Source organism: Nipponia nippon, unplaced genomic scaffold, assembly GCF_047370975.1.
Source record: "Nipponia nippon isolate SJK-2023a ecotype South Korea unplaced genomic scaffold, ASM4737097v1 scaffold_4, whole genome shotgun sequence".
Classification (NCBI taxonomy): Eukaryota; Metazoa; Chordata; class Aves; order Pelecaniformes; family Threskiornithidae; genus Nipponia; species Nipponia nippon.
In genome coordinates this window covers 14,677,258-14,691,703 of record NW_028262358.1, presented here as the reverse complement: position 1 = coordinate 14,691,703, position 14,446 = coordinate 14,677,258, and the positions used below count along the sequence as shown (strand labels likewise).

The following is a 14,446-nucleotide window of genomic DNA, read 5'->3' as shown; positions in this document are numbered from 1 at the left end:
GACCATGGATAATCGCCAGTACTTTGGTCGTTTTAACAACAGGGTACACAGACCTCTGGATTTGAGCTGGATTCTGCCTCTGGGCAGGAGTTGGGAGAACTAGTAGTTAGGGAGAACTCCTTTGACACAGGGTGAAAGCAAATTATACTGATAATATAGGACCTAGCAGCCTGGATCAGCAGTTCGCTGCAAGAATCAAAGGGAAACATGATGGTGGGAGGTATGGGCTTGACGTCTCAAAAAGTGGGGAGAAAGACCCAAGAATAGACCAACTGCAGACCGTGGATGCTGGGCGGAGTGCTGTGGGGTGAACCAGCTTTGAGCCACGTAGGTATCAGCGAGCAGAGGGCGAGTGAAGGTTTCGGACATCTGTCTGCAGACCTGAAACACAGCTGGGGAGGGAGCCGTCCCCGAGCATGTCTGCGCCATGGTGGCAGAGGACACCCAGGTTCACATCTCAGCTCCATCTGACCAGGGTTTCACTCCACGCCGTGCATTTCCCCACACACACGTGCGTCACTCTGCCCTCGTTGTTCCACACTGCAGCAGACACTCAGTTATTCATTTGGCTGGAGATGGCAAGAGTGAGCCCACCTCCCCGTGCCCTGGGTGCTTGGCTGAGGCAGTGCGTGCCAGTCCCTGCCCCAGCGAATAATGAAGTACTCAGTGCTTCGCTAAGAGCGCTCGAGAGAGCCCAGCCCTGCGCCTCCCAGGTGTGGCAGGCATGAGATAACCCCCCCCGGCCCCCCGGGATGCTCGCAGCAAGGCGGGCGGCTGGGCAGGGTGTGGGCAGGGTGCCGGCTGCCTGCTCCGCCGTGGCTGCAGCCAGGGAAACAGGGACCCGTGGGGCTTGGGACGTCGGTGCTGTTCACACCCCACATTCCCGCTTCTGAGCGTGGTCCTTGGTGGGTTTAACCAGCTGATGATCCTGGGGGGACTGGGGCAGGGCTGGATGCGAGACCTTTGTGCCTTTGCCTGAAGGGCTGAACGTTGGATTGCTCTCTGCCTATGGCATCGTTTGTGTTTGTGGGTCTTGCCAGTCCAGGTCCTGCCTGGGGTGGGGAGCCCTGCCCTGCCCAGTTTGCCTGCAGCGTGTAGAAACCCCCAAAAATTCTCCAAGTTCTCATGAGCGCTGAGAATAGAAGTGTTTATGCTTATTTCAGGTCCCTCTGCAGAAGCCATATTATCATAATTAGCTGAAACGTTTCTCCATTAGCATATTTTTTCTCTTCTTCCATCGCATCAGCCTGCACGAAACAGTCACTTATTCTCCTTGCCGTTGTGTCGAGATGTACCAGGCTGCGGGCAGGACCTGCTGCCCGTCCCCAGCCCGGCCTCAATAGCACGGCTTGTTCTCTGCCCAAGGGGCAACGATGCGGCGGCAGCTGCTCTGAATCCCAGGGCTGATGCTGAGAGCAGCCCCGATTTTGCCACCCCCTGAGGAGGTCTGGCCACTGAAATACAATAACGTTTGTGCCCCACGCATCTACAACAGGCTGCAAGGAGAGAGATGGCAGGAGGCTGGAAGATCCCAACAGCCAACCCTGTGATGTCCAGTTATCGCTCCCTCCCAGCTGCTTTTATAGCAAATGAATTTCTTACTCCACAGTCAGCGCCTAGCAAATGCAGAAGCGAGGGTGAGCACCACAACGTGGCCAGGGAGGCGCGGGAAAGGGAGAGAGATGTCTTTGAGCTTGGCTGAAGATGTGGAGGCATGGGAGACATAGCCCCACCTGAGTCCAGGCCTTTTGTGCGATTTCGGGTGAAAAGCCTAGCCAATGAAATCTGTGTATTACAGAGGAGGCAGCAAATTTCTGCTCTATCAGTTTATGGCTCCTGCTTGGTTGGGTGTCTGGGTGGTTGGTTGGTTTTGGAGGCATGTTCCTGGGGAGATCGCTCCCGGTCAGAGATGGCTCTTATGTTCTTATGGCACAGACCGGCAGCGTACAGCATCTCCTGAAGAGTGCCCTGGCTCTTCTCCAACAGTTACGCCTAATAGTCCCTTCCGATGTGAAGGGAGATCCCCTCCAAGCCTTCCCTTTTCATTTCCGAGGTACCGGGGCACCCAAATCTCTTCCAGATAGCTAACTCCCTCTGGTGCAAACAGCTACCTGAGTAATACACCTCCAATTTCTTCTGTCCCACCGTGGAAGGTCACGGCTAGGTGAGGAGGCACGCAGAGGGTGTGTGCCCAGAGGATGGCCGCCACGCGGGGTGGCACTGGCCGTCGTGGGCAGCTCTGGGCACGGTTTTGTCCCCATCCTGGGACCCGCAAGCTGGTGGGTGATGGATGAGACCCAGCACTGTTTAAGCACGGAGTTTACAAACCCTGAAAAAAGGCTCCCGCCGGGCTCAGGCATCTTTAGGGTTCGACCTGCTTCGAGGGAACTCCGCAGGTTTCCCATCCATCCTCTCCCAGCCATGCCCTAGGGCCTGTGCCGGCACCCTCGGCAAGCACGGCGGGCAGCCACGGCCGGCACAGGCCCATCCCTGGCCGCTCAACCCCCCAGCACCGCCGGGCAAAGGTCTGCGAGCTCTCCCCAGCCCGGGGCGCCCGGTGCCGGCGCTCCCGCCCGCCTCCCCGGCTGGCAGCCGGGCGCTCTCCCGCCGCCCAAGCGCCCGGTCCCGCTCCGCGGCGGTGGGCAGGGAAGCGGGACCCCCACCCGCGGGGGTGCAGCGGGGACTACATGCCCCACAGTGCCGGGGCGGTGCGTCCCGTCCCGTCCCGCCCCGTCGCGCTGAGCGGGCCCGCGGCGCGGCGCGGCGCGGCGCGGAGCGGCGGGGCGGGGCGGGACGGGGCGGGACGGGGCGGCCGAGCCCGGCGAGACAGCGGCGGAAAAGTGCCACGACTCCACACGGCCGCGGCGGCGAGGAGGGACCGCGACCCGGCACGGGTGGGTAGGCGCCGGCGGCGGTCACCCTCCCTCTCCCCTTCCACTTCCACGCGGGGCGGGGGGGGGGGCGTCCCCCGTGGGACCCCCACGCTGCGAGGGAAACCCCCCCCCGCCCCCGGGCTGTCAGCAGACGTGGAGCGGGGTGGGGACACGCACACGCATCCCCGCCGCCTCGCCCCGCCGCTCCCACGCGTGGAAGAAGAGTGTCCCGCCTGGAACCGGGGTGGGGGGGGCGGATGGGATCCCGGGTTTGGGGTCTGGCCACGTTTTGCCGGGAGGGAGGCGAGGCGGATGAATGGCCCGCGGCGCGGCCGGGGCGGTGCGGAATGGCGGCGTGCGGGGCTGGCGGCCAGGGGAGGGAGGGGAGGGCAGGGCAGGGCCCCGCCGCCCCCGCCCGCCGCCCCCCGGGCATCGCCGCCCGCCGCCCCGCGGCGCTCAAACCCATTCCCCCGCCCGAGCGCCTGCCTGATGAAATTCATTAATCTGATTAAGCGCGGTTACAAAAGGTCACAGCTCTCAAGCAGTTGTGCCTTACTTTTTTTTTATTCCCTCTTACCTAAACACCCCCCCCCCCAAAAAAAAAAAATCCCTCTCAGCCCTTGGAGACCCCCGGCAGCGCGGGGTCCAGCGATGCCCGAAGCTTTTGGAGAGAGGCGATGACCCCATAAGCAGAGACCCCCACACACCCTGAGGTCTTTCCAAGCTGGATGTCGCCAACTTTCCCGTGGGTTTTCCGGCGGGATGCCCCGCTCCTCGCCCCGCTGGGGACGCGGTCCAGCGGGGAGAAGCGTGCGCCTGCACACGTGGCCGGGCGCGACGGGTGAGCCTCCCCGCCTGAAAGGTCAGCTTTCCTCCTCGCAGAAGCGATGGCAGCGGCCTCCCCTCGCCCGCATCGCCGGGAAGCGGCTGGAAGGAGGTGGGCGAGGCGGGCGCTACCTGGGATGGGAACCCCAAGCAAAAGCTGACGAGGGCCAGTGGCGAAACACCGCTTCGGGCCGGGGAGGAGAGAGAAAATTTGTAATAGCCGCCGCAGGGATTAGTCAAGCTGCAGCTGTGTTATGGTGCTATTACGCTCTCCTCGTGTATATATATGTTTTTTCTGCCTTTTTTTTTCCACCCCAAGGCTTAGGAAGGGAGCTGGCAGCACTGCCAAGGGCCGCGGCTGCTGCTGCTGCGCTGCAAGAGCTAATGGAGCACTAAGACACGTTCAATTAAGTCGAGCTATAATTGTTGATGATCGGCACGGCGGCTGTTCTGGAGTTGCTGTGTAGAGTAACACATGCTGCCGGGAGGCTGGAAATGCACAGTCACTTACGCAGAAAATGTATTTAAACAGAGGCTGCTGGGGACGCGGGCAGGACCCGCTCGCGGCACATGGGCTTTTCTCATTTGTTTTTAATTTTTGTCTCTCTCTATCACAACAGGGTGGAGAGAGAAACTCCAGAAGTATCTGGTGATTGTCTTTTATCTGCTGGCAGTGCTGCTGCCTTCTCCCGCTGCCGGGCTGCCCTGCTGTCGGCAGGATCAGGCCTCCCAGTTCCCTCTCCCTTGCCCTCTCGTTCCCTTGTGCTGGAGCAACACTGTCCCCGGCTATGTCTCTGCCCTTGTGCCACCTTTTGGCGAGGGAAGCTGGACACCAGGGGCAGGAAAGGAGACAAAACCTTATTTCTTTGAACCAGAGGCCAGACAGTGCCCTCCTGAAACAGCGGCCGGTCCCTTAGGTCCTGCCTGCTTCTTGCTGTGATGGTCCGGGAGATAATTTTGGTCTTTGGAGGAAGGTGAAATCTCAGCCTGCAAACTTGTGTGTTCGGTCAGTGAGCTTCGACCGACTTGTGTGTGCATGTTTAGGGAGGGGGGAGCTTTTTATTTTTTATTTATTTTTTATTTATTTATTTTTTTAACCTTCTGGGAGATGCTGTAGAGGAAAGGGAGCTGCAGGTGCTTCGCAGGCAGGTGTTGCTGTGGGATGCGCAGAGCCCAACTGCACCAACCCAGTTCTCTCTTTCTCTGCCCTCTAACACCCCATCATCTCTTCTACATTGCTCTAACCTGAGATGCCACCTTGACACCATGGCAAAGTGCCAGCCTTGAATTGCAGGGGGAACGGTTGCAAAGAGCATCTTTTCCCACCTGCAGCACCTATCTAGACCAGGGGGAGGTAACAGATAGATTTTCCTTCGGCTGCGTAAAGAAATAAGATTTCTGTAACTCTTGCACAACCTGTCTCTTCCTTTGCTCCTGCCCGCCTGACGCTTGAGCTGGCTGGTTTAAGCCAGGGTTGGCAGAGGGCTGAGTTGCAAAGCTGTCGATTTCCCGTGGATTTTGTGGAAGCAGTTGCACAGGGGAGGAAAGGCTGGACAGGTGGGAAGGCTCTAGCCTGGTTTTTGACTCTGAGCTGTCTCTTGCAAATGCAACCGCAAGGCACCGAGGGTGGCCCTGGTGCCGTCGCGCTGCTTATCTGTGGGTTGGTTAGTCCTGGAAATTGTTTGGTGCTGAAAACCCAGCAAGGCTGTGTGCTTTACTGGTTTTGCTTCCTTACGGCAAGTTGGACTTTTGCTCAGGGCAAACAGAGGTGACTGCATGTGCAGGGTGGCGAGGGAGGTCAGGCCTCCTGGGCTGTTATCTGGGATCTTGGGAAGTTTGATGGATAACGAGAAAAAGCCACAGGAACAGAAGGGTCGGAGCACAGCGTTTCAGCTGGCTCCTTTACATGAGAAGGCCAAGTAAAATATCAGTTGTCTGTCTTGTTCCTGTTCTGGTGGTGGTAAAAAGCTTTATCTGAACGAGGTATTTTGGGGAAGGAGTTTCCATATGGAGGTGTTTGATGATTTCCACTGTTTTGGCTGGGTGATGAGTAGAGGATGATCCTGCTCAAGAAACTTCATGCAGATAAATGTGCTCAGTGTTGGACGTGAACTTGATTTTTTTGAACGTGGACTCCGATAGCTGGTGGTGTCCCTGCACCCCTTAGGCACACAACCCTCTCCCAAAGCAGCCTGGGATCAGATAGAAAAATACCGTCATAGGGAGAAAATCCCATGCCCCAATTCTCCGGCTTGCCTCTGAGGACCAGGAGAAGGTACAGAGGGGAGGATGCTGACGTCTTCAAGCCTCTTCAAAGCCTGGCTGCCAAGCTGAACCTCTACATGCGAAACTATCCTCTAGGCATCTGCGAGCAGACGATCAGTGATACCTTCGGTGCCCTATTTTTCCATCTCCTGGCTAAGGCTTTGTGCAGGTGGGAAGCATGGAGGGCTTTGCTGCTGAAGGGCAAGGCACGCACGCTCCTGCCCCTGCACTCGCGAGGGGGACTGCATCTTGCTGTGCAAATCCAGGAGCAAACTTTCAGCCCTCGGAAGGGAGAAGGCAGCGAGGTCAGGAAATGCCAAAGCAGAGCTCCACTCCTGATGCTAACACTGCGGCGTATTGCTTCTTGCATTTATGCATCAGGAAGTTCCCAGAGGAAGACTTTTCCTTATCCCCCAAATGCCAAAGGCAGCCTGGTTTGATTTAAGTGCGCATGGTAGCGTACAGCCTGCCGCCGTTTTTGCGCTGTCGGAGGAATAGGCTCTTCCCTGAACAAGTTGTTGGGCTGGTCTGTGCCAAGGCCCGACCGCAGGAGGAACTCAACTGGTAGAACTTGCTCCTTGGAGTCGGTGCCGGGTCTGCCAGGACCGGCCCGCACCGCGGGCTGCGGGGCACAAGCGTTGAGACAGGACCAAAGTTTCCCTTTGCCATGATAGCACTGCTGGGAGTAATTGCTGCCCGGTTGGTCTCTCTCACTCTTCATTTCACGTTTTCTCCTGGCACGCCTGTCCTTGGGAACAGTGCGGGGTTTCTCTGGTCCACCCGTGGGAGCTTGTGAATGGCCCGTGCAAGCATCTCAGCTGCTTTCGTGAGCTCTGGCTGCTGCGACAGCTCTTCCAGCAGGTCCACAGCTCCTCTAGGTTAGTGCTCTGGGCTGCTTTTTTCTTGCATTGGTTTTGTTTTGGAGGGAGTTGTTTGGGTTTTTTTTGTTTAGCTAGGAAGGATTTCAATGCTAATCTGCGTCGTTATCTCACCCTGGCTGTAACGCCTGAGACGAGGCAAGGTACAGGCAGCTTTTACTGCAGCGGGGCTGGGTGAGGCTGCCTGTGGGGGAGAGGGAGCATGGAGCTCACACACCCTGCCTGTCAGGGCTTTCGGGGGGGGGGTGGCAGTGTGGGGTGAGATGTGGGGCAGGCAGAGGGCTCCAGCACCGCAGGTGCCGCGTCCAGCACCGCCATCTCACCCACCTCACTGCCCCGCTCTCTGCGTAATAACGCCGTCCTCTCTCATCCATCCTCTGCGTGCCGGATGCCTCTGTAGCAGAGGTTTGGGTTTTTTCCTCCGTTCCCATCCTCCGTGGGCTCCATCCAGCTGCTTTTGGAGGTGGCAGTAGCAGCTGGTAGGGTTGGAGTGCATTTGCCAGCACTCGGTGATGCCCTTGCCCTAAGCTGGAGCAGCAAATTTTTATCTAAATATGAACCTGTGGCGGTGTGAGGTCAGGAAGAGTTTATTTTTACTGATGGGTCAGGGTTGCTGCGCGACGAATGCAGGTCACCTTGTTCTGCCCCTAAAACAGCTCCTGGGTGCTTTGGTGTAGCCCTAAAACCAGCACAAGGTTGTGGGTATGTGTTCTCCAGTCCTACTTTTTATTTACTGCCAGGGAGAGGAAATCCAGCCCTTTTCACCCTGCAGGTTAGGAATAATCTGTCTGTCCTGGTGGGGACCATCCCAAAGCGATGCTACCTAGTCAGAAGGGAATGACTTGGTACCAGATGTGCTGGGATGGAGCGGGCTGAGACTGTTTAAATCCAAAAAGGCTGGGGCGGACGTGAAGTAGCGATGCCTGTAGTATCAGCTGGGATCTCGAGCGGTGCCCCGGGGTAGAAAGTTGGCCCTGCCAGGGGAGGCTGGTTCCAGCTGGCGTTGGCAGCCCTGCTGCCTGCCAGCTCTCTCCTGCTTTGCCTGGGGTGCTTGGAGAGGCAGGCAGGGAGAGCTGGGCTGCTGGTTAAAACATCCTTCGCCGGGCAGGTGGGTATCTCTGGTGGGAGACGGCCGCTTTGCAGCTCCTTCCAGCTCTGCACCTCCTGCTCGGGTGTTGGAGGAGAGTTTTTCATTGTGCTGTTACCCCCTCACTGCACAAGCAGCTCTGAGCTGCAGATTTGGCTGCGAGTTCACTGCTCCAGCTGTTAGAAAGGAAAAAGCTCCGAGGTCTCTCCCTGTGAGCACTGAGGTTTTGAAAAGATGCTGATCTCCTTAGTTTTATTCTTATTTTTGCCTCCTCCCCTTCCAGCCCCTCCCTCCCTCCCTCCTCAACCCACAGCCTCTTAAAGAGGAAATTTGATAATGTTTACAGTTAAGCGTGGGCATGGGAACTTCTGGTAGCCGAGGACTTTCTGCATTTTCCTGATTATGTTTTGAGGCACAATGATGAGAAACCGCAGCCTGGCACCTCCTGGAAAGTGCCCCTTCGCAGATTAACTGCCTGACTTCAGCATCTGGGGGTTCATGAGCCATCTCAGAGCCATGTGGAGGTGATGCCCCAATGGGAGAAACACGTGAGTGGGATGGCAGAGAAGAGATTGGCTTCACAACTAGGGACAGGGTTCAATTAGCAATTAAGAAAAGTGGAGACAGCAGCAGCTTTCTCCAGGTGTGGCTGCACCCTGACTGCCAGATCTCAGACCAGGCAGTATGGTCTCTGTTGCTGCTCCATGTGTTACGGGTGGAGAAACTGAGGCCGGAGAGGAGGGTGGGAAGGACCCTATGCCTGGTTTGCCTGCCAGCTAATAGCAGAGGTGGAAAGAGAAGTGCCAAATCCAGCGCTCCCTTTGCAAGTCTCACTTCTTCCTGCGGGCATCTGTTGGGGAGATGAGATAATTGATGACCGTGCTTTTTTTTTTTTTTTTAAGCTTGAACTCATGACTTTTATTGATATTTGCATCTCAAGGAAATGGTTGTGACTTGGTTCTCTGCGTGGCATCTGTGCATGTAGCATCGTTGCTGGGGTGTTTCTCATTGCTGGGAGCAGCTACCCAGCGGGACACCGTCACCGTGCCTCCTCCCCGCCGGGCTGGGCAGAAGCTGGCAGTGCTGCAGGGTGCAGGTGGCAAAGAGAGAAGGCCAGGGCTGCTGCAAAGCTGGGGAAAGCTCTTGTGCATGCTTTCTCCTTCCAGGGGGATGTTTTATTCCAAAGTTGAGACCTGGATGTGCGTCTGGGTGCAATGAAAAGGCCAGGTGCTCCAGGGAGGGCCCAGATCTTGGCCAACCTGCACCAAACAGTCTGAAAACAGTCTCTCTTACTGCCGCAGGGCTGCAGATATTGCCTAGGGCAATATTGCAGATATTGCCCATTGTCATGCAAAACCATCCCATTGGACATGTAATGGGTTGTTGCTCATGGGTGTCTCTGTATCCCTGTTTTTTTCTTCCCCTTCTTTGGTGTTTCTGGAGATTGCTTTAGCCAGTGAAATTAGTCACTGCAGTACGACTGGACCACCGTGCATAGGCAACGTAGCGGAGGAGCACAAACTTTGGGGGTATGTAGGCATGTTGCTCTCACCAGAGTTGTGTGAATCTTGAGCGTTTGTCTTTTCAGTGCATGGTGCCATCTAGAGACACAAATGTCTGTATGAAACTCCCTGCTCAGAGAGGCCGTTGTATCTCTCTTTTTTCCCCCCACTAACTGTTGTTCTGGTGTCTTGCAGGCACAGAAGAAGAAGGCAGGATGGATGTGTATGACCCTCAGACACTGGGTGTTATGGTCTTTGGAGGTTTTATGGTGATATCAGCCATTGGGATCTTCCTGGTGTCCACCTTCTCCATGAAGGAGACGTCTTATGAGGAAGCCTTGGCCAAGCAACGCAAAGAGCTTGAGAAGACCCAGCAGCAGAAAACAGAGAAAAAGAAGAAAGAGAAACCTGTTGAGAAAAAAGGAAAAGCAAAGAAAAAGGAAGAGAAACCTAACGGAAAGATCCCGGAGCAGCAGCTGACTCAGGAAGTGACGGACTCTCCCAAGGATGTGGTTCCTGAGCCTGCTGTGGTGCCTGAGCCTGTAACTGTTGAGTCTCCGATTGCAGCGGTGTCAGTGGCCCCCCAGGAAAAGGAGAAACCTGCTCCCTCACCTAAGGAGAAGAGGAAGAAGGAGAAGAAGGTGGCAAAGGTAGAGCCTGCTCCTAGCCCGGTGTTGGCTTCACCTCCTGTCAGTGTCCCCAAAAGTTCTCCCGTCTTGGAGGTGACCCCTAAGGAGGTGCCTGTTGTGGCCGTGCCGCCAGTTGGCACGCAGCAAAGTGTTCCGGTCATCAGCTCCATCGCCATCAAGAAAACTGATGCTCTTCCGACCCATGAGGAGCAGAAGCATGATGGACCTGTCAAGAAAAAGGCTGCATCCAAGAAGAAGAGCGAGCCAGGTAAGGCCAAATTCCACTGCATATATCCCCATCAAGTAAGCTAGCAGGGCATCTTGGAGCTGTTAAAACAGAGCTATCCCATTTTGAGATCTCTTTGTTCTTCTTCAGCGTTGGAAACAGGGCAGCTGTAGAAAAGCTTCTCTGGTGAGATGGACTGTGTGCGCCAAGGGGAAGGTGGGTTGAAAAAGCCTGTACTGGACTGTAGTTCTCTCTGGGGGGAAGTAGAGTTGAAGTCAAGAGTTTATTGACTTGTTTTCACTCTGTAATCATAGAATCATAGAATCGTCAAGGTTGGAAAAGACCCTTAAGATCATCGAGTCCAACTGTTAACCTAACATTGCCAAGTCCATCTATACCATGTCCTCCAGCACCACATCTATCCGTTCTTTAAATACCTCCAGGGATGGAGACTCAACCACTTCCCTGGGCAGCCTGTTCCAACGCTCGACCACCCTCTCGGTGAAGAAGTTTTTCCTAATGTCTAACCTAAACCTCCCCTGGCGCAGCTTGAGGCCATTTCTTCTCATCCTATCACTCGTTACTAGGGAGAAGAGACCGACCCCCACCTCACTACAACCTCCTTTCAGGTAGTTGTAGAGAGCAATAAGGTCTCCCCTCAGCCTCCTCTTCTCCAGGCTAAACAACCCCAGCTCCCTCAGCCGCTCCTCATAAGACTTGTGCTCCAGACCCTTCACCAGCTTCGTTGCCCTCCTCTGGACACGCTCCAGCACCTCGATGTCCTTCTTGTAGTGAGGGGCCCAAAACTGAAAACAGTACTTGAGGTAATGTTTTGCCTCCTGCATTGGGTACCCCAGCTTGGTGCTTAGCTCCTTGGTCTAGCACACAGATGTTGGAGAGTTACAGGTTTCTCTCGGATTTGCTGTTGCGTTGGGGGTCTCTGAGCAGATCTGCACACTGAGAATGAATGGGGGTACGTGTACCTGTCCTGCCAAGGTGCTGGACATCTGGGTGGAAAGCCAAGTCGAGGTGTTTTCCCTTTCCACTCCTGATTATTGAAAGCACACAGGACCTCTGCCACTCTTGTACAGGAAGGTGGGTCACGGCTAGAGTTTTCTCCTTCTTCAGTGGATGTGAAAAACAGCCTATTGGAGGAGACAGGATCGAAGGGATTTTGTTCTGTGGGGGACTGATCATAGGATAGTTAGAGGGAAGTGACTTTGGATATGTCACGGGGAAGGGAAAACTTGCCCGTCATCATTCATGCCTCACTTGATTGACTTGGAGACGGAAGAGATTAAAGAAGGTGGTCCTGAACTCTCTGGGGTGTAAATAGGTGTACGGAGGGGAGAAACAGCTCTTTAGCTGGATTCTTGCCTCTCATTGCACCAGTGTGAACAGTCTGGGTTTTATTTTTGGTTAAGTGATAATTATAGGCACTAAAAATGTGAATGCTTTCAGACCTGTAGAAGTGTTCCCATATGGACACATGGGAGAAATCTCTCAGGTGTTCTCAAAGATGTGATGTGGTGTGCATAGGTCTCATTTCTTTCTTTATTAAAAAACAAAAAAAAAAACCAAAAAAAACCCAAACAACCAACCAAACAAAAAGACACCCCTACTTGCTAGCCTTCTCCAGGACATCCAAACCTAGCCTGCTGTGTAACCTGGCAGTTTCCACACCGACGTTTTGGAAGAGGGCCTGCTACTGAGCAGGACGTTTTGCAGCCGCTGGTCTCCAAGGTTGGGTTAAAACCCTTGTATCTGCTCCTCTGAGGAAAGCATTTTACTAAAGTCCATCTCCACATAGTGATGAGGTTTAAAACGGTTTGAGCAGCCACTACTGGAGGGTATTGCAGTGATGGTGTTGGGGAAGCTGGAGGTGCCTGGTTTGGCATGTGCATGCAGGGATGCACTTCTCTAACACTGAAAAACGTGGCCCTAAATCGAAGCTGTAACAGCCGAAGGAATGTGGATGGGAGATGAACTTTTAGCACTTGTTAAGTTGGGAGTTTTTTTGGCTGCTCTGAACATCCATTCCTTTGGGTATGAAGTGCCGATCCTGCATGTATTAAAAGCCAAGAATGATGTCTTAGCTGCTCCTGTGGGATTTTTCAAAGGAAAGCTCTCGGCAGTATTTGCGCCACGAAGCTGGCTACAGTTTGACCACGGTACTGTGGGAGGCCTTTCGGCAGCTGTGGTCTCTCCTCCTCAAAGGCAGAAGCAACAAATTATCCTGTGGCAGATAAAAATGGGTGTTCAAAGACACGTGCTCAGCACTGAAATAGACGGCAAATCTGAAAAGGGCAGCTTGGGGTGTTTTTCTCTTGTGTGGTTCGTTTTTAGCCTCCTGCATCACACAAAAACTTGCTTGCAAGTGGTTAGTGTGTACTCGGATCCCAGGTCGTTATCTGTGATAGCAGGAGCCACGCTCTCCCATGAAACACGCATGGGTACCCCATCTGGGCTGCAGCCTCCTGGGTGTGAGGCTCCACTCAAGGGCCATCTGTGTCTCCCAGGTCCCCTTGATTTTGAGAAATGGCTCTTCAGACCCCTTGTCCCTGCTGGGCTTTCCCATGGCAGCTTTGCTGCATGGCTGCTTCTTGTCTCGCTGCTTCCTTCGGTGAGGTGTGAGGTTTCCGACTCTGCAAATGGGCTCAGCAGCAGCAGAGGCTTCCTTTTGCCGCAGCTTGGCAGGCTGCCCCAGCTCCGTTTGCCACCTGCAAGGTGGGGTTTGCGTCGTGCCTGCCTTGTGCAAGGCTCACTTGTGCAACGCTGCCAGGAGATGGGCAAAATTTCACTTGGTGGGTCCCTCCGCCCAGCGGGACCAGGCCAGGGGATGTGATGTGTTGTCCTGCATCTGCACTGTTGCCAGCATGAGTAAAGTGTGAGCCAAGCTCTTGGGCCCCGGTTGCGCAAGACAGTGGAGCTGCCCCGGCTGCGCTGCTGGGAAGTGGATGCTGCTGGTGAGACAGACTCTGCTGCTGCCAGGGCTTAGTGCTGCCATCCCAAATGGATCTACCAGAAGCAAGGAGCGAACAGTCTGTGCTGGAGCTGCTAGGCGTTCCTGGGCTTTGCCGCTCTGTTGCTGTTGTGGGTTGACTGTGGCTAGCTGCCAGACGCCCACCCAGCCGCTCTCTCATGCCCCCTCCTCAACAGGATGGGGGAGAAAATAAGATGGGGATGCTCATGGGTCAAGATAGAGACAGGACAATCACTTAGCAGTTACTATCACAGGCAAAACATACTCAATGTGAGGAAAACTCATTTTATTTATTGCCAATTAAAATAGATGAGGAACAGAGACAAAATTAAAACAACACCTACCTTCCCTGCCCTTCTTCCCAGGCTCAACTTAAGTTAACTTAAGCCCTCCCAGCTCCTCTACCTCCCCTCCCTGAAAGGCGCCGCGGGATGGGGGCTGTGATCAGTCCGTAACAGCTCCTCTCTGCCGCTCCTTCCTCCTCATACCTTTCCCCTGCTCCAGTGTGGGGTCTTCCATGGGCTGCAGTCCTTCAGGATGAACCTGCTCAAGCGTGGACTCCTCTCCAGGGGCTGCAGGGGAATCTCTGCTCCGACGCCTGCAGCACCTCCTCATCCTTCTTCTCTCACCTTGCTGCTCGGGGGCTCTGAGCTCTGCATTCAAGAGACCCTGGTGGTAATGGCTTTAGAGGCTCTGGAGTTACTGGAATCCAAACTGCTTTTTCTTCTGGCATTTTTTAGGAAAATAAGCCCACTGGGCCATAGATACTGTACAGGAGCTCCTAAACCACCGCCCACCACCCTCTGTCCATTGTGATCATGTGCACTGTGGTCCTACCACAGCTTTATGGTCCCTGATGCTACTTGGCTTTCCCAGGTTAGCAGAGGCATAGAGGAAGGGTTGGAGTCGTGTTATTCCCATAGCAAAGAGCTGGAACAAACCTTCCTGGTGAAAGGCGGGAGGTGAGCTTGCTGCACTTCGCATCACTGGCACTGCTGCATGGGCTGATGTCCCCCAGCAAGGTTGTATCGTGGTGTGGTCCAGCATCTGATACCCAACATGTCTCTGCTCCCTGGTGCTGGCAAAGCATGCTCAGCTCCGGCTGGGAATCACTCAGTTTGATGGAAGATGGTGGCAAGGTGGTGGGACCAGTAGTAGGGCCAGGCAGAGGTGACAGC

The 14,446-nt window shown here is 54.9% G+C and overlaps 1 protein-coding gene across 3 annotated transcripts in view; it reads left to right on the top strand.

Moving 5' to 3' along the window:
• The first annotated feature begins 2,765 nt into the window (after window positions 1–2,765).
• Window positions 2,766–14,446, top strand: part of RRBP1 (ribosome binding protein 1) — a 28,107-nt gene continuing 16,426 nt past the window's right edge. For all 3 annotated transcript variants that reach the window (XM_087774947.1, XM_087774946.1, XM_087774948.1), the window contains exons 1-2: window positions 2,766–2,894; window positions 9,626–10,327. In XM_087774947.1, coding sequence (XP_087631073.1) covers window positions 9,646–10,327 — 682 coding nt within the window. In that variant the 5' untranslated portion in view covers window positions 2,766–2,894; window positions 9,626–9,645. The remainder of the gene's footprint in view (window positions 2,895–9,625; window positions 10,328–14,446) is intronic.